Source organism: Schistosoma mansoni (assembly GCF_000237925.1).
Source record: "Schistosoma mansoni, WGS project CABG00000000 data, supercontig 0261, strain Puerto Rico, whole genome shotgun sequence".
In the NCBI taxonomy this organism is placed as follows: Eukaryota; Metazoa; Platyhelminthes; class Trematoda; order Strigeidida; family Schistosomatidae; genus Schistosoma; species Schistosoma mansoni.
The window spans coordinates 75,231-93,571 of NW_017386124.1; the positions used below are offsets into that span (position 1 = coordinate 75,231).

The 18,341-nt window shown below is 38.5% G+C and overlaps 3 protein-coding genes across 3 annotated transcripts; 2 read left to right on the plus strand and 1 right to left on the minus strand.

The window, feature by feature from the left end:
• Positions 1-202: 202 nt before the first annotated feature.
• Smp_205220 (unnamed protein product) lies at positions 203-418 on the minus strand (the record flags this gene model as incomplete). The annotated part of the gene is made up of 1 exon (XM_018790776.1): positions 203-418. One exon carries the CDS (start codon positions 416-418, stop codon positions 203-205), a length of 216 nt encoding a protein of 71 aa, XP_018647383.1.
• A 2,521-nt stretch (positions 419-2,939) lies between these two features.
• On the plus strand, positions 2,940-9,377 carry Smp_145760 (helicase, putative; the record flags this gene model as incomplete). Its single annotated transcript, XM_018790787.1, has 8 exons — positions 2,940-3,107; positions 3,143-3,254; positions 3,288-3,425; positions 3,459-3,504; positions 4,507-4,654; positions 6,050-6,105; positions 7,885-8,010; positions 9,034-9,377. 8 exons carry the CDS (start codon positions 2,940-2,942, stop codon positions 9,212-9,214), a joined length of 975 nt encoding a protein of 324 aa, XP_018647384.1. The 3' UTR covers positions 9,215-9,377.
• A 4,275-nt stretch (positions 9,378-13,652) lies between these two features.
• On the plus strand, positions 13,653-18,110 carry Smp_145750 (hypothetical protein; the record flags this gene model as incomplete). The annotated part of the gene is made up of 3 exons (XM_018790798.1): positions 13,653-13,694; positions 17,332-17,445; positions 18,060-18,110. 3 exons carry the CDS (start codon positions 13,653-13,655, stop codon positions 18,108-18,110), a joined length of 207 nt encoding a protein of 68 aa, XP_018647385.1.
• Between the last annotated feature and the right edge of the window lie 231 nt (positions 18,111-18,341).

An 18,341-nucleotide genomic window follows, 5' to 3' on the forward strand; every position in this document is an offset into this window, starting at 1 on the left:
AGTTCCTCAGATGAGAAAAGGTAAGTTTGTCGCAAGAGTAGTGATGTCACAGTGATAGTACGATAAGTGTATTATCAATCGGTGCCGATGTTTGTACTGCCCTTGGTACAAAGTAGAAAGTCAGTAAGTGTCGCTGACAACCGTTCGTAAGCGTCGATTTCTAGTTATATATATATTCAACAGACTAACTGTAAGTACAGAATTATAACCGTGAAGATAAGTCGTAGTTTCCTTGTGTAAAGCTTCTGATCAACTTGCAGTCAGTTTGGAAAAACTGATAACTGCTGTGAAAATCAATGTGGGTCGAATAATAGAGAGCGAGAGCGAAAGGTGGCACGATGAAATCTCTAAAAGATGATAATTGGTGAGTGCTGCACACGTGTTTGATGAGTGAACCGAAAAATGTAGAAAAAAACATAAGAAACCAAGAGTGTCACTCTGGACTCATGTCAATGATATCGGTGAAAAATGCTGTCAGTGTTGGGGTCGAGACGACAATATCGTTGTCAGTTTGCAGGAGACGCGCTCGACTGCGTAAACCGATGATTCGCGTGAATGAGTGTCGTCAAACCACCAATTGAACTGGACAGGCTTTAGATCGTCGAGTAGTTGAACAGCCGATTGATGTACCAAAATCATCTGTTAGATAACAGCCACGCGGAAACAATACTTCATAATATGAAAAAATACGACGTCAAAGTTGAATAACTACAATAGTTCGAAGGTGTTGTAATGTCACATCGAAGTAACATCATTTCGTGTACTGACAATTGTACTGAACGTTCGTTTGGGCATTGTTTATGTAGCAATTGGATGTGCAGTATCAAACATGTACGAAGACTATCGTGGGGTTTGTGGAGAATTTCAGAAGACGTTTAGATATTTTCCAAACCCGTATTGTATGTGAATAAGCCGAAGACGGAATTAAAGTGACTTTAGTGCAATAAGGAAATCGAGTCATGATTTACTGTATGAGATAACAGCAAACAAAAAAAGCGCATAGTAAACATTAATTTAAATGGTAACCACCAATGTAACTAAAGTTTAGGTTTAGATAACGTGATCGTTTCGTAAAAAAGCATATTATCTAGCTCTAAGTGACATCAAGTACGACGAAGTGTCTCATTAAGACATGGACTAAGATTGCTCGTGTACATGAAATACGTTTTTTCGGAGTATGTTGACTTACAAGTCATAAATGTAAGTAGTTTCGACTAACATTTGACGGCAGTGACAGAATGTATGACTACTCTAAGTGAAAGTAGCCGCAAAATGTTAGACATTATAAACATTATACGAAATTAACTAACTCAATTATGAAACTCGCCTGGATTACTCTTGCTCCAAAGTAATTGAAATTTGTGGATTAACTTCGTAGATTAACGAAACGTTGTAGACTGAATTGGAATAAGTCTAATTTAGGTTGAACACGTAGAATTGCCTGACGAAGTTTAAACAAGATCTAACATTGCAGGAAATTTATAGTTCAAACTCACCGTAAATTTCTAGCATTTGTATCCTCTGATTCGCCATGGAACTCAGCAATTGGAAATGAGGCAGGCAGTGGTCAAGAAAGTAAAATATTCTAGTAGATAGTTTTTGATAGTAGTTAGTTGACAGTGAATAAGGAGAAAGATGAATTTAATAATCGGCAGTTTATCCTGTATTGGTTATACAAGTGGATAAGTTGCAAACAGATATGCGTACGTGTTGCCTTGAGGCCATACTTACGAGTGGTTGATATTTTAACAGACATATTACACAGGAGCATTTACATGCTGCTAATGCTTGTTAAAGAACCACGATAGTCGATTACAGTCGTAGTTGATTGGTTAGTTCTATCGATTGAACTAATTATTTCAGTTGAAATACTAATCAACATTGATATGAAGCAACGAATGTTCACAGAAACTGATAAAGATAGCCGAAGTTAAAAATGGAAAATAATAAGTACAAAATGTAAAAAAAAGAACATAATGATAGGTTGCGTTATTCGAAGTCTTGCTCACCAGTGTAGAACATCAACGTTGGAGTTCTATGTCGAAATGATTGGAGGGGCCTACTAGAGTTAGACGAGAATGGGGACGAACCAATTAACGCTGAAGTCACACCTCGCGACCAGCCCTTACATGGATTGAACCATCGACGCATCAAAGGATAATAGATGATATGGAGACTGTACAACACAAAGGACGTTATGACAAGAATATATTAGTTAAGGTACAACTACGGAAGTACAGAAGTGAAAGAATAACCACTGCCGCGTGGGCCAGTCCATGGCGTATGATTGGTTTGTGTGCGTTGACTACCCTTGACCTTGACAGGGATCAGTGATCTGTTCGATATTCAGTGACCCTACAAGACCTTCAATGACAACTCGAGGATCAACGATCACATCCTGTTCGTCAACCATTTCGTCCTACAATCGCACGTTCGCCGATCAGTCCCACGAACGAAACCGCTACGTGACGAGAGTGTAACCCTTTGCTAGCGAGAAGCTTCTGTATTGACCTACCTTTATGACGAGAACACGATTGGTGTAGCGAAAATAATGGTCATTATGATTAGGTGTACTAATTATGGATTCGTTGTACCTGTTTGTTTAAGTGTACCAAAAATTACTTTTTTGTCACTTTGTGACCTTGCGCGAATTCGTGTACGCTCAGTCGCTAGGCGTAGTCAAAACTTTGGCACGATCTCGGTATTATTTAGATACCACAAGATCACCAACAACTACATTATACTACAACCTTCTTTTTCATTCAGATATTTGGCTCACGGAAGTATCTAACTTTGTAACTGGCACATAGTTTCCTGTAGTTGTGATCATAGTCCACCGAAACTCGACGCCAACTACATACCAATCGTTTTACGGTGGTCTGAACTACAAGTGCCCAGTAACCTCAGTCAGTGGAACATACTACTGCAGCTTTGATCTGATGTTCGGACGGTCTTTTTTCTTTTTCTCCATATTAATATTATGCTGGTCTTGCATATTCATCAATTTGCTGTCTTTAAGCTATTCAGTTGCCTTTGAAGTTAGGTCCTTTGTTCACAATGATAAGGTCATCGATGGTGGTGCTCACAATGTTTTCTGGTTCGTACATGTAAGATAAGCTTACTACTTATATGGAGTTTTAAGATTACAGATTTGCATTTTAGCGAGTTCGGCTCTAAAGACAGACAGATGAACTTCTTTGAGTTTTGTTCTACATACATTCCTGTAATCCGACCTGAAATTGTAATCGCGTCAGGTATGTTGTCTCACTACATTTTATTTGCATAAGGTGATATTACTGATGGCAAGGGTAAGACGTTCTCGTCGTCTTCTCAAAATCCGGAAGAATGGAGGGATTATTTGTCACTTCTGGAACAGTCTGGAGTACTTAATTTAACTAGGTGGTTTGATGTACGGGGAAATCATGGTTAGATTTAATCATCACTTTGATATTCTTTAGATAGTTTTGGCGTTCCATCGTTTGGTGGTGATGGTGATTATTACAGGTAAATCACAGACTCATACAATTCATAAAGTTTTCAATATCATTACTAATTGGTCGTTTAATAATTTGTCCATCTTTTGTCGAGTTGTAACAAAAAGCTGTACTGAGTGATTTCATTTGATTCACTGGTCTGTGGTGTTGCGCTTTATTTAGACAATTTCGGATGACGTGGTAATTTATATCTCGCTTCTATTGACTTTGGAATCACTGTAATCCGTCTTAGAGTTATGCGAGCCTCTCTGTAGTACCCGTGATTCCGACGTCCCACAATAGTAGTATTTCTCGATATTAAGGCGGCATTTGACTCCGTTGATCGTGAGGTTCTGTGGCAGTGTTTGTCACTGAAAGGAGTACCAAAAAAGTACATTAACCTTATAATGGCTCTCTGCTCGAACACAACTGGTCGAGTTAGAGCGGTCGCCATAGGAATCAGTTTTTGACTAAAATAGTGTCTAATATATTAGCTTCAATAATACTTCGACACCTAATCAAAGCTCGTGAAGAGCAGACTAGAGAATACCAGACTGGACGTAGTTGTATAGATCAGATATTCACTCTTCATCAGGCCGAGTTAGAGCCTATGGCGAACTGTCATCAGCATTAGTTACCTCAAGTAGTTACCTCAACTGCTCTCACCGACGCGTTGTAAATCCGACCTTTTACAGCCAGACTAACATCACGAAGGCGCCAAAGATGGCCCAGATTGGCATAAGCCGCTCTGGCTTTCCTTATGCGTGCATCAATCTCATCACTCACGCCACCACCAGCACTTATATAGCTACCTAGATACACGAACAAATAAATGAAATGATGAATTCTGTTGACCTGTTATCTAGTTTATCCTGTCTGAACTCTTATGCTGTAGCAGTTTTAAAATACTTTGTTATCTTATTATAGTACTTCCTTTTTTTGACGCATCTTGTGTAAAATAAAAAACGGCAAATTTATCGACATGGTTTAACATAATAAGAAAATGTCTTTTGTTTTTTCGTTGTTATTTCAGTCGATTTGGTGTAAGGGGCCGATTTTCATTTAGGTCAAACATATTCAAACTTGTAAAACCATATGGTCAGTATTCCTTCATAAGTATTGATTTATCTACTGAACCTGGATTGAAATGGCCTCTTAATTTTTTCGGTAGTTTTAACTTGGTAAGCTGTGTCAGTTGCTAGACATTATTACTATTTATGATATTTGGTAACTTGTATTGTAGCATGGAATAGACCGACTAGCTCACCAGAATTCGTTTTTCATGAAGCCTTGCCATTATCATTTCAAATTTGGTCCAACTGTGAACTAGGTTTGTTCGCAACAGTTCTAAGTGTTTGTCCACGCTCTTGTTTTCCGTAGTAGTCATAAAGAAAACTTGATGTGACTTAGGTGAGGTAGGCGGTGGTTGACATACGTAATACGTCCCAATCATCTCAGTTGATTAAGATATACTACCTCATCGATTGATTTCCCTTCCTTACCTGGTACTCTTTCCAACCCAAGGATTGCTTACTCCGTGATCCCAAAATACATAAACAATGCCTCGTAGACACCCATGGTCGAGTATCAGTAACCTGCTAATATCCTCTACTTCTAATGATCATGCTGAGACCACGGTCAATAGGTTGAAAATTGCTCATCAAGACACTAACTACTGAGTTTTGCATTTGTGAATCATACCGGTCCATTTTGAAGAACTTCATGATTAGTTGAAGGTGTTCGAGTGCATGATTTCAACGGTTAAATTGACAAATCAATCTGAGCTAGACCGCCATTGAAAACCTGGAAGCACTGAACGGCCGTTTCTTTTTAGTATGAGACTAAACAGTGAGCATCCACGATCCCCCACATGGGACTCGAAGCCAGGACCTTCGATCTCGCTCACGAACTCTTAACCTCTAGACCACTCACTAGTGACTGGCTTCAAGATTGATTTCCTGACGTTCTAGCGAGAAGCCGTGACCATTAGTTTGATTGATTATTTGGATTTTCGGACTGTAAAGGCTGTATAAAGCCTAACATCTGGGCTAAGTATGATATTTAGAATCTTTATATATCACATTTCGTGGTACTTTTGTAGATTATGAACAGTGATTTTCAGTCGTGAAGTTTAGCATATAATTTCTCTGTTGTTTGCTGGTTCTTTCTGTTGAGTAACACTAATTGCCAGTTGTAGCGTTTCCAAGAAGGAAAAACGTTTTCGTGGTATCGTTTCAAACATCAGTACCTTAGCTCCTTAGTTTTCACGTGTTCTCTCTCTGGAGATATGTGACGCATAATTCGCACTGTATAACATTCAAAGGGAAGATTTGGTACTAATGTTAATAGTCAGTTGTTTTTTTATAAGTAACTCAGTTTACCGTGTCTAGTACGTAATACTCTAGACATATATATCGTGCTTATATGAGGTACGGCGACTGATACTTTGGATTCCGCGTTGTATATAACTGGTCCACTAGTTTTAGCAAACATATATTTGTAATATTTTTGGTTTATTGTAAACTGCTCATATTTTCTTTTATTATGTTCTATCGATATTTAACCTAATATTACAGAATGTTAAAACACAGTTTTCAAAGTCGATTGATAAGGCTAAAGATAGTAATCAGACGTTTGTATTTGGACATTATCCAACTTCCACGGTTGTTTCAAGTGATTCTAATCTGGGTTCAATGATTGGGTAGGTTTTATATCATTCGACTTTAAGTTGTTAGTATTTAACTGTATCAAAAATAATTGGTATTTATACTTTTCTAATTGCATTCGGTTAAATAATTCACCGATAGATACATAGTTTTCTTACTTTCGCATAGGTTTTCTTGGCAAAAAACACATCCCTTCGCATTTCTTTTCCAAGTAGGTAGAGTTCAAAAGTTATTCATGAGCTAACCCGTAAGTTAATACGATTACTTGTTGTTGCACCGGAATGGTTATTGTTACTGGATCCATTTCGAGTAAAGTTGCACAACACATCTAGTTGCAAACATAGTCATCTATTTTGTTGTTTATCAGTCCTTTTGTATTTTAAGCACTTAGGTACAGGACTATCATCCTCCTGACAGCTCAGTAATTCACTGTGCACTTTAAAAGTATTTAGGCGTAGAAGTGTTTGGTTCGTTGGAAAGCGTGAAACTTAAAGAACTTGTTGGAGAAAAGTATACTGTAAAGTGTTTCTTGCTAAGAATTCAGTTAGTCTTAATTAGCTCTTTAACTAGTTTGATTCCTTTTCAATTGTTCACACAGTGATCCTAACTCTGTAACTATCTCTTACAAGGCTAGCTTGTTATCTACTAATCTGCTGATTCGAAATGGCCACTAACTTGTATGGTGCTTATTCTGTATGATTTCGTGTTGTCCTGTTGTTGATATTCAGAACTAAATTTTGATCAATTTGATTAACACTATTATTGTTTGCACTGAGTTTTTCTGCTCACTCTCAGGATCTGTAATTAGTGACTAAAATAAATTGTAGCTTTCCAGGGTTTACATGTTGAACTCTTTCTGTAATAAACATAAATATTGAAGTACTGTGAATAATGTACTTCAAAATCATTTCTATTTATACTTTCATTAGAAACAAATACAAACAGTCTAATCTTCAATATTCTGAATTATAACTGTATACAGACTAATGATCTCTTAAATGTTTTTCTCTCGTTTCGCGTTTTCTATGTTCGAAATATCCAACGCATGTTCATTAGGATAGATATACATGTAGTAAATAAGGCAACTATACTTATTTTATTATAATTAAATTTCAGGTTGATAGCTAATTTTTCTTATCTATCAGTTGTCAACAACTGTGTTGGATATGGGCAGTAAGAAATACTCGTCAGTCAGCAATAACGTAGGACCAGGCACATTTATGCATCGGTCCAAGTTGCCATACCTCGTTAGCACAACAAGATGAAGACCGGATTCATAGAAGTAATTAATTTAGTGGTGGTAGTATATAAAGAAAGGTTGTATATAAGGATATAGTATAGGAAGGAAAAAAGTTATGAAGCAATTTTAATCTCAAGGTTTAAGGGAAGATAAAGAGTGTATACACCTACGCCATTGTGATCGATTCTGAGCCATGTCACCCAGAGTCTCCAACCATTGGTTACGATAGTCACGCGGACCCCAACCAGGTAGTCTGCATCTACCAACATGGCTAAGACTAGAAGTTAGTGACTTCAAGCACTGATGCCATGTTTTGGTTTGGCCGCCCCTAACTCTCTTCATACCATCCCCTACACTAGTCAGCATAGCGCGTCGTGGTAATCGGTGTTCAAGCATACGTAACACGTGGCCCGTACTATGCTCTAATTAAATCCAATTTGTATATCTGAATTTTGATTTAGAATACAGTCTCTCGTAAATGCTATGCGTATTTCCTTTATTGCAGGGATAATGCATTTGCTTATTTATGCGGTCATTTACATACGTTGTTTGGATTGGCTAAGAAGATGTATTTTTTGCAGCCTCAAGGTTATTGGGAATGGGAATTAGGTGATTGGCGTGATAATCGTTAGTAAGTTATGTGTTTTACTTCTCATTGTTATGTTTCCCTTCTTTTAATATACATACTCGTGTTCTGTGGTGTTGAACCGTACAACTAAATTATTGTAATGTTGTTAACCACTTAGTTGTTAAAGCTGTTAAGGAACTCAACCAGAAGTGTATAATGAGAAGAATTATGTAAAGCAACAAAACGTATGCATCGATCCTTAGGGTAAGCACTGGTTTCAAAGGTACCATTTTTCGGAATTTCACGAATCTATATTGATTTGTTATGTGGGCTTATGAGACCTAACTAATAGGTAAAATGCTTACCATTAAAAATAGTATGGTCATTATGCAGATCCAATCAGAAAGTGTATTTCCGCGTATGGAAATCAGTTATAAAAATTCACTGCTGAATCACATAGCATTAGCACAAGTTTCCTGTATTTCTACTGTTGTACTGTTTTTTGTATTTAGGCACTATGCCTGAAGTATTTCTTGCTGTCTGCTTTAACAGCACTCAGTCTCACAATCAATCAAAGGTTCATCTTTCATTGTACGCAACTGCACTACTTCTAAAAATTGTCATCAGTCCAATGGTGTATGTCACATTACAGCAATATAACATTATTCAGGTAATAAACTTATCCCGTAACTTAGGTGCTTACTGCTAAGTCTAAACATCATATATTCGATATTATTTAAGGTTGCACACTGTTAAGAAGTCTCAAGATAAAATTGAGCTTTAAATCAGTTTTACCTGATTTGTAATGCTATTTCTATTGATTCCAGTTCAGAGTTTGAGCCATATGGTTATCTAAGGTGTTCTAATGTTATTTTGTTATTAGTAGGAATGTAATATTTTCATACCAGTCCATGGAATAGCTATTTGATTTGACGAATCGCATCATGCTACATGTTATTAACTCGTTTGTCGTGTAATGGAGTTTTGAATATTTATTGGGACCTGCTATAAGTAACTCGTATATATATATATATATGATTCATGTGTATATTAAATTTTCGTGTCCCCTTTTTTATTGATTTCCAGCTTCCGAATTGTGGCTGTTGACAACGATTTAGTGTCGTTTGTAGATGTGAGGAAATTCTCACTCAATGACTCAAACAAAGAATGGCCTATTATTTTAATCACAAATCCTAAAAACGCCAACTTTTTACTCCCAAGAAAAGAACCATTTCATAGGATCGAGTTTTCTACACACATAAGGTAATTAATACTGATTTTGAAGAGTTTAATTAAATTGGACACATTGTCTGTCGTTAATGCGTATACAACATACTTCTTAGTTACTGCATTCACATTTTGTATATCTTCTGGTAGGACGAGATGCCAATACATTAGAATCCATGCACTCAAGCAAGGGTATAAAAGCTTCACAATACCGCATTTATCAAGTTTACTATGTGACGAACTTACTTAAACATATTGCTAAGTAAAATTAACATAGATTGTTATCTTGTTTTTTAAAAAACTTTTCATTTCATTTCAAATAATTTACTTTCTCATTTTGTGTATGTATCTATAAAGCTATCGATTGTTTTTTTTTGTTTTGTGAAAGAAACTTGGTGAACTACTTTGTGCTGAGAATTCCATGTTGTAATAAATATATATAATATTGAATAAAGTTAATAATAATGAAAATATATTAAAATAAATACAGTGTACATGATAGTAATGTTTAAGGTATCCATTTAATTTTGATGGCATGTATCTTAAGTTTCAGTAAAACACTTAAATCGTTAGTTAACTATTTTAGAAGTTTTCATAGTTGAAAGCGTGAGTCAATTGAAGCTAGACCACCATGGGAAACCTGGAAGCACTGGACGGTCCGTTTCGTCCTATTGTGGGACTCCCCAACAGTGCGCATCCACGATCCCGCATTCGTGAGATTCGAACCCAGAACCCACCAGTCTCGCGCCAGAGCACTTAATGGATAGACCACTGAGCAGGCATCCAACGGTGTTATTTTAGAAATGTCACTGTGTTATACTTCTAGTGTATGTGTTACTGTATTTGTAACAATGTCTTAACATGTTTAATATATATTCCTTACCATTTACTCATTGTGGCCCCCAAATGCCCTGGTACGATCGAGAGTGAGGAGAGTCCACTCTCCCTCTCGAAATGCTCTCACATGGCCACGCGTATATAGCCCCTGCCAGGGAAATCCTACTCATTGCCTTCTCGCACAAGGGTGTTGTTTACGAAATTGAGAGGACGAAAGGCGAATGTTCGACGCCTTAACCGGGTGGGTTGAGGCGAAATCTCAGTATCAAAAAGCTCGGAATACCTGTGCCTCGACCCTCGTTAAGTCCAGAAAGCTGTACGAAGAGAGGAACGAATAGCGTATGAACCTAGTGTTGGTCACCGGCTACCATGGGACCGCATCTCCTCACGATGCTCCACTGCCTTGTGTATCAAAACTTCAGGTCAAAGGCTCAGGGTGTGGTCCCCTAAGAAAACCACCTGTTTCAGTCTGGGCACCTGGGTAGTATCACAGCCTTCACACAAATCAAATGAATTTAACCTTTTCTGTCCAGCTTGGGTCTAATAATAATAATAATTTTATTTCATAATTTTGATGTTTGATTATATTTCCTTGAAAAATCCGGGACCAGATTGCCAGGCAAAACGTTGGATTTACTTCAAATTCATTCGCTGAAATTTTACCAATACATCCTTCCTCTTTAATGTCTTACATGGTTCAAATTGTTTATTCTGGTTAGTTTTTTTAGCAAGGTTGTTGTTTAAGGAATGGGGTTACCGGCCCCATGCCCAACCCTCCTTCTTTACCCGGGCTTGAGACCGGCAGTAACTCTAGAATAAATACAGGCGGAGTTAACTAATGAATAGGTGGCAAAGGTTAATTTGAAATAACATTTTGAAGACATACTAGGTCTTCAGTCTAATCTAGACTGAATCTAGATACTAGGTCTAATTAAATCGTAATTGTTTGTGTTATACGTATGGTAACTGTCGCTCGATCGAATTCATGCTTTTTTACATTTATAACTTCTGGACTTGTAATTGAATATTATTTCTCCTTTTCTGAGTAAGCAAACAAATTTCAAAAACTAATCTCGGGGTTGCTCTTTTTTCATAAATGTAGGGAAATGATGAACAACCAGATTGTTCGATAAAATAATCCGAATGTTGGTTTTATTTATGCTGACTTTTATCGTCAAAGCTGTTATCATTTTTAACCGAATTATTAGAAGTATTTTATTATTCACTTTAAGATGCTAGTTTCATCACAAGAATTGTCATTTTGTTAAACAATAAGTATTTCAATATTCCTTAAATCGGTAGTCCAATAGTTAGAATACTCACCTTTCAACTAACAGTTCACTAATTCGAACCGTGATTTACGTACTCAGGTTGCATCGCAGTCTTTTACGCAGTGCCTGTGGTCCGTAGTCGCGTGCATGAACCTTTGTTTGGAGAATGAGTTACACTAAACTAAATAATTCTCCTAATCTTGACTGCCTCATCTCGTAAAATACGTTCATTATGGTGATCAATGATTACCTAAATATTGAAACGCTGTACAGGATAGTTATTTCTTCAATCAGAATACGTTTGTCTAAAGCCTGTCCAAACGTTCAGTATTCTGTTTAGAAGTACCGTAATTATTTGTTATTGAACAGGTAAATTAAATGTAATCACGTCTTACTGGTAGGTTTGCGGCGTCATCTATTAGTCTATTATTGTTTTTGTCTAGATGCCTTAACTATTCAGTTTAAGAAACAAACAGTTTTATCTCTTTGTTGACCGATATTTTGATCAGAATTTTAGTTTGGTCACTATCGCCTATTCTAAGAGTTTCTGTGTCAATCAATGGCATTCATCAAGGATTCGCTGAACCAGCCAAATCACTTGAGAGTGGTAATTCAACACCTTTATATGTACTTCCATGGAATACATCTCAGTGGTCAGCCAATCCGTATTCATTTCACGTGATTGAAGTCACAGCTAAGGTGAGCGAAAGATTTACCCGTTTTTCATTAAACTTTCATATTTGGTGTGTTTTTTAATGATAGTAATTATTGATTGTTTTATTTATTTAAGCACATAAATATTGGTACAAGGAAGCACCAGATAAATATGCACCTCACAAATCTCATTTGATTTGTGTGAGGGCTGTTATACTGCCCAGGTGCCCAGACTGAAGCAGGCGGTTTTCTTAGGGGACCACACCCTGAGCCTTTGACCTGAAGGTCTGATACACAAGGCAGTGGAGCATCGTGAGGAGATGCAGTCCCATGGTAGCCGGTGATCAACGGTTGATTCGTACGCCATTTGTTCCCTCAGGATACTGGAGCCCATGTGCACCAATGGTTTGGAATCAGTGTTTTCCAACTCCTCTAGGTGGACTTTGATGGACTATACTGCCAAATCGTCCACGGAGGACAACTCACCGACTCGTTTGAAGTAAAGACTGGTGTAAGGCAAGGTTGCTTACTCTCACCCTTTCTCTTTCTCCTGGTAATCGACTGGATCATGAAGACGTCAACATCTGGAGGAAAGCACGGGATACAGTGGACAGGCAGGATGCAACTTGACGATATAGACTTCGAAGATGATCTGGCTCTTCTATCACGAACGCAACAACAAATGCAGGAGAAAACGACCAGTGTAGCAGCAGCCTCAGCAGCAGTAGGTCTCAATATAAACAAAGGGAAAAGCAAGACTCTCCGATACAACGCAATATGCACCAATCAAATTACACTTGACGGAGAAGCTCTGGAGGATTATCAACCAACACCAAGGTTAGAATTTTCAATACAAATGTCAAAACAGTTCTATTGTATGGGGCGGAGACGTGGAGAACTACGAAAGCCATTATCCAGAAGATACAAGTATTTATTAACAGTTGTCTACGCAAGATACTTCGGATCCGATGGCCAGACACTATCAGCAACAAGTTACTGTGGGAGAGAACAAACCAGATTCCAGCGGAGGAAGAAATCAGGAGGAAGCGCTGGAAGTGGATTGGGCACACTTTGAGGAAATCATCCGATTGCGTCACAAGACAAGCCCTCACATGGAATCCTGAAGGTCAACGGAGAAGAGGAAGACCAAAGAACACATTACGCCGAGAAATAGAGACAGACATGAGAAGAATGAAGAAGAACTGGATAGAATTAGAAAAGAAGGCCCAGGACAGAGTGGGTTGGAGAATGCTGGTCGGCGGCCTATGCTCCATTGGGAGTAACAGGCGAAAGTAAGTAAGTAAGCTAGGTGGACTTTCCATGTCCACCAACCCGGTTAAAGCGCCGGACATTCGCTTTTCGTCCTCTCAATTTCGTAAACAACACCCTTGTGCGAGAAGGCAATGAGTATGACTACCCTGACAGAAGCTATATTTTCGCGTGGCCATGTGAGAGCATTTCGAGAGGGAGAGTGGACTCTCCTCACTCTCAACCGTACCAGGGCATTTGGGGACATTACTGATTGTTAAAAGTGTGAAAAACTTTCGAAAGTGTGGTTATTGGAACGTAAACGTTTGGACAGTAAATAACCACAAAGTAGTCGAAAAAATGATTGTGTAGGAAAATGGGTTCGTGTGTTGTGTGCGCGATCCCTATTATAATACTAGTAAAAGCCTGTACAATCATGCTCTTGGCGAAATTGAGAACCGAAAAATCATGAGAACTCCAAACTTAAGACAGATTCACTCAAATGGTACAGTTAGTGTCATTCTACAGTTGACTAAGCTATAGATGACTTTATGTGATATTATGTCGTATGCACTAATCAATTGTCGAGTTATCAATGAATATTGAAGTGTTTTTGTACTAACTGATAAGATGGTACAGTGTGTTTGCTCAAGCAAGTGACTTGTTACTTTATTTGTTCTACGTAGTACTGAGTGTATGAAAATAATCCGGAATTGGTTTGTATTATGAATTCTCGTCAGTTGAACTATCATTAAACGGCTTTGTCCTGGTTTGATCTTGTAGACTTCATCAAATTTTCACCATATTAATGCTTTTACATGTCAAGAAAGTAGGTGAGGTTGTTTACACTGATATATCGTCGCATATTACCACAAGAAGCACCATCACAAAGAATGGATCACTGTTGGTACACTGGATAAGATTGAAGAAAGGAGGAACAAGAAGGCAACAATCAATACCAGCCGAACAATAGCAGAAAAAACCAAGGCACAAGCCGAATACACAGAAGTAAACAAGCAAGTGAAGAAGAGCATCCGAACCTACAAACGTAAATATGTGGAAGATTTAGCAATGACAGCGGAAAGGGCTGAAAAGGAAGGAAACATGAGACAACTGTGTGACACAACAAAGAAACTCGCTGGAAATTACCGTAAACCAGAACGATCAGGGAGAAGCAAGGAAGCCAAGGTATTCACCAACATCGAAGTAGCACTCACGGACCTCCCAGTCGATGTAGGCCCACCAACAATTGAATGGATCAGCGTGGCCATCAGACAAATCAAGAGCGGCAAAGCAGCGGGACTAGACAACATTTCAGCAGATGTAGCAGCAACTGCAAAGATACTCCACATTCTCTTCAGTAGGATTTGTGATGAATAACAAGTACCAACAGACTGAAAAGAAGGACTTCTGCTCAAAATGCCAAAGAAAGGTGATCTCAGCAAATGTGATAACTACAGGGGCATCACTCTTACCTCAGTACCAGGAAAAGTCTTCAACAGGGTATTGTTAAACAGAATCAGGGACTCCGTAGACGCTCAACTTCAAGATCAACAGGCTGGATTCTGTAAACATCGATCGTGTACTGACCAAATCGCAACTGTTATGACTCGTATAACAATCGTTATTGTATATGAAACGTGCAATGATACAGAAAAATACGTACGAGCAGTCTTGATTGCTATTCGGTCCTTTCTACCTGCCTAGCCCAGCCAGTTGAGTCCAGAACACAAATAACAGCCTCGGAAATATGAATCATTATTCACAAGCACACTGGGTTATATATACTAACCAAACAGACCCAATTATACCAAAAAATAGAAAAATAACATTTGTACAGTAATTGGCCAATGTGGCTGTAGCTAGGGGGAAAGTAATCAATAATAATAGTTCCAAGGTCAAAATAAAGGTTATGATGAGAGGAACACGGAAACGATTAGGTCACTTATTTAACAACTATCCAATAGGGAATGGGCATATTGTATTTGTCCATAAATAGACATCAGATTTAGGTTACTCATTTAACAACTATCCAATAGGAATAGGCGTATTACATTTGTCCATAAATGGACATCAGATTTATGATTCATAATTCGCCAGGGGATACAACAGCAACTCTGCCCCCAAATGCCCTGGTACGGCCGACAGTGGGGAGCGTCACCTCTCCCTCTCGAAATGCTCTCATATGGCCAGCCAATATATAGCCTCTGCCAGGAAAGTCCTACTCACTGCCTTCTCGTGGCGGGGGTGTTGTTTACGAAAGTGAGGGGACGATAAGCGAATGTCCGGCGCTTTAACCGGATTGGTGGACATGGAGAGTCCACCTTGAGGAGTTGGAAAACCCTGATTCCAAACCAATGGTGCACATGGGCTCCATTATCCTGAGGGAACAAATGGCGTACGAATCAACCGTTGATCACCGGCTACCATGGGACTGCATCTCCTCACGATGCTCCACTGCCTTGTGTATCAGACCTTCAGGTCAAAGGCTCAGGGTGTGGTCCCCTAAGAAAACCGCCTGCTTCAGTCTGGGCACCTGGGTAGTATCACAGCCCTCACACAAATCAAATGAGATTTGTGAGGTGCATATTTATCTGGTGCTTCCTTGTACCAATATTTATGTGTTTAAATGAAAATAAAAATAAATAAAAAAATCGCAACCCTACGGATCATTGTGGAACAATCAATCGAATGGAATCCATCACTCTACATCAACTTCATTGACTACGAGAAAGCATTTGATATTGGGGACAGGACAACACTATAGAGGCTTCTTCGACACTATGGCGTGCCAGAGAAGATAGTCAATATCATACGGAATTCCTATGATGGATTAAACTGCAAGATTGTGCATGGATAACAACTCACTGACTCGTTTGAGGTAAAGACCGGTGTCACGCAAGGCTGCTTACTCTCACCCTTTCTCTTTCTCCTGGTGATCGACTGGGTCATGAAGACGTCAGCATGTGAAGGGAAGCACGGGATACAATGGACAGGTAGAATGCAGCTGGATGATTTAGACTTCGAAGATGATCTAGTTCTTCTGTCACACACGCAACAACAAATGCAAGAGAAGACGACCAGTGTAACTGCAGTAGGTCTTAATATACACAAAGGAAAAAGAAAGATTCTCCTATACAACATAGCATGCACCAATCGAATTACACTTGACGGAGAAGCTCTGGAGGATTTGAAAACCTTTACATATCTGGGAAGCATCATTGATGAACACGGTGGATCAGATGCAGATGTGAGGGCGAGGATCGGCAAAGCAAGAGCAGCATATTTACAACTGAAGAACATTCGGAACTCAAAACAATTGTCAACCAACACCAAGATCAGAATTTTCAATACACATGTGAAGACAGTTCTACTGTATGGCGCGGAAATATGGAAAACTACGAAATTCATCATCCAGAAGATACAGGTGTTTATTAACAGTTGTCTACGCAAGATACTTCGAATCTGTTGACCAGACACTATCCACAACAACCTACTGCGGGAGAGAACAAACCGGGTTCCAGCAGAGGAAAAAATCAGGAAGAAGAGCTGGAAGTGGCTAGGACACACATTGAGGAAAGCAGCCAACTGCGTCACGAGGCAAGCCCTCACATGGAATCCTGAATGCCAAAGGAGAAGAGGAAGAATAAAAAACACATTACGCTCAGGACAGTGTGGGTTAGAGAATGCTGGTCAGCGGCCTATGCTCCATTGTGAGTAACAGGTATAAGTAAGTAATATTGCTTATATGTCTTATCTGGACGACTAACCCTTCATACTGTGAGTTGTGGAGATCTTATTGAGATGGACAGAGTCGTTGAAGTCGACCAAGTTCAGTTTTTGCAAATAAATGTATTATAGATAGTTGTAAATTGTTTTCCTAGAATTCTAATTTGACCATTAATAATGTGTAGCAATACTGTTTTCTTTGAAATACCACATATATCGTGATTATTCCAAATAGTACAATATTCAGTATACTAGTGATCATTATTTTAGCACCAAGACATTGAAATATTTTTAAACAGACCTTGTTATGTTAACAACGGATATTCTGTTGCGCAATTTGGCTACTTGGCTACTGTAGACTATTCAACTTAGCTTACCTTTTGTCTGAATTTTACTTTTACCTCATATTTATTTTAAGGATGCCAACAATAATCAGCGTACAGTTGTTCAGTCGTTCAGTCTTCGAAATCGTGCTGTTTATCCTATTGGGTTGGTGTCGAAATTTTTGGTTGCCAATAGTTTGTCAGTTCTTGTAAGTTTATGATGAATTCTATTTACCAGTAAAACAAATTGATCCTTGTTATATTCGAGAAGTCTTAGGAACTTTAATATGTGAAATGAAATGTGACTTCCATATATACTGTATACTTCACGAAGCAATAACAGTCAACATTCTGAAGTAGATACAAACCCACTTAGTTTCGCTCAATGAGAAGACACTCGAAGAGTATTGATTTGTAGTTTGGGGAACTGGCGAAATATATTTCTAAAGCGCTCATCAACTTTTCCTCTTTACGAGACTTCTTTTCAGACAGTAGTGACCTTAAATGGTCGAAAGAAACAGCTTCATATCATAATTATTGGTGGCCGTTAAAACTTATTCAAGCCACTAGCAACAATAAGCTTCTTGTCGGTGAGGCGATATTTAAGATTCGTGACAACCTAAATAGTAATTTCGTTGGATACCTTGAATTCTAGATGAGGCATTCTGAAGATGTTTTAACTATTCCTTGACTTAAATAACTTGGACTGTGTTGTACTCCTTGGTTGGTGGCTAATCAGTTCCTTCAATGGCACGAAAAATCGAGAAATTTTCAATAGAATTGTTCAGGGTTTCGGATTGTTGTTCAATATTATCTTGGTTAGTCTTTAATACCATTAATTCTACCTGATATTGTCAAGAATTTTTTCGCATGAATATTGTTAATTCTATCGAAGTGTTCAACTGCTACGTTTGAAGAGATTACGATATCACCTGAAATCGGCGAATGGAACGAAGGATCAGCAACACAACAACAAAACAACCTAAACTATTTACTGCAACTCAGCACTGCCAACTAGAAGGAGAAGACCAGATTCAGTTGAGTAAAAGGTGAATTCCACAAGCAGTCGGAGACAGGAACGAACACGCACACAACTCAAGCGTAT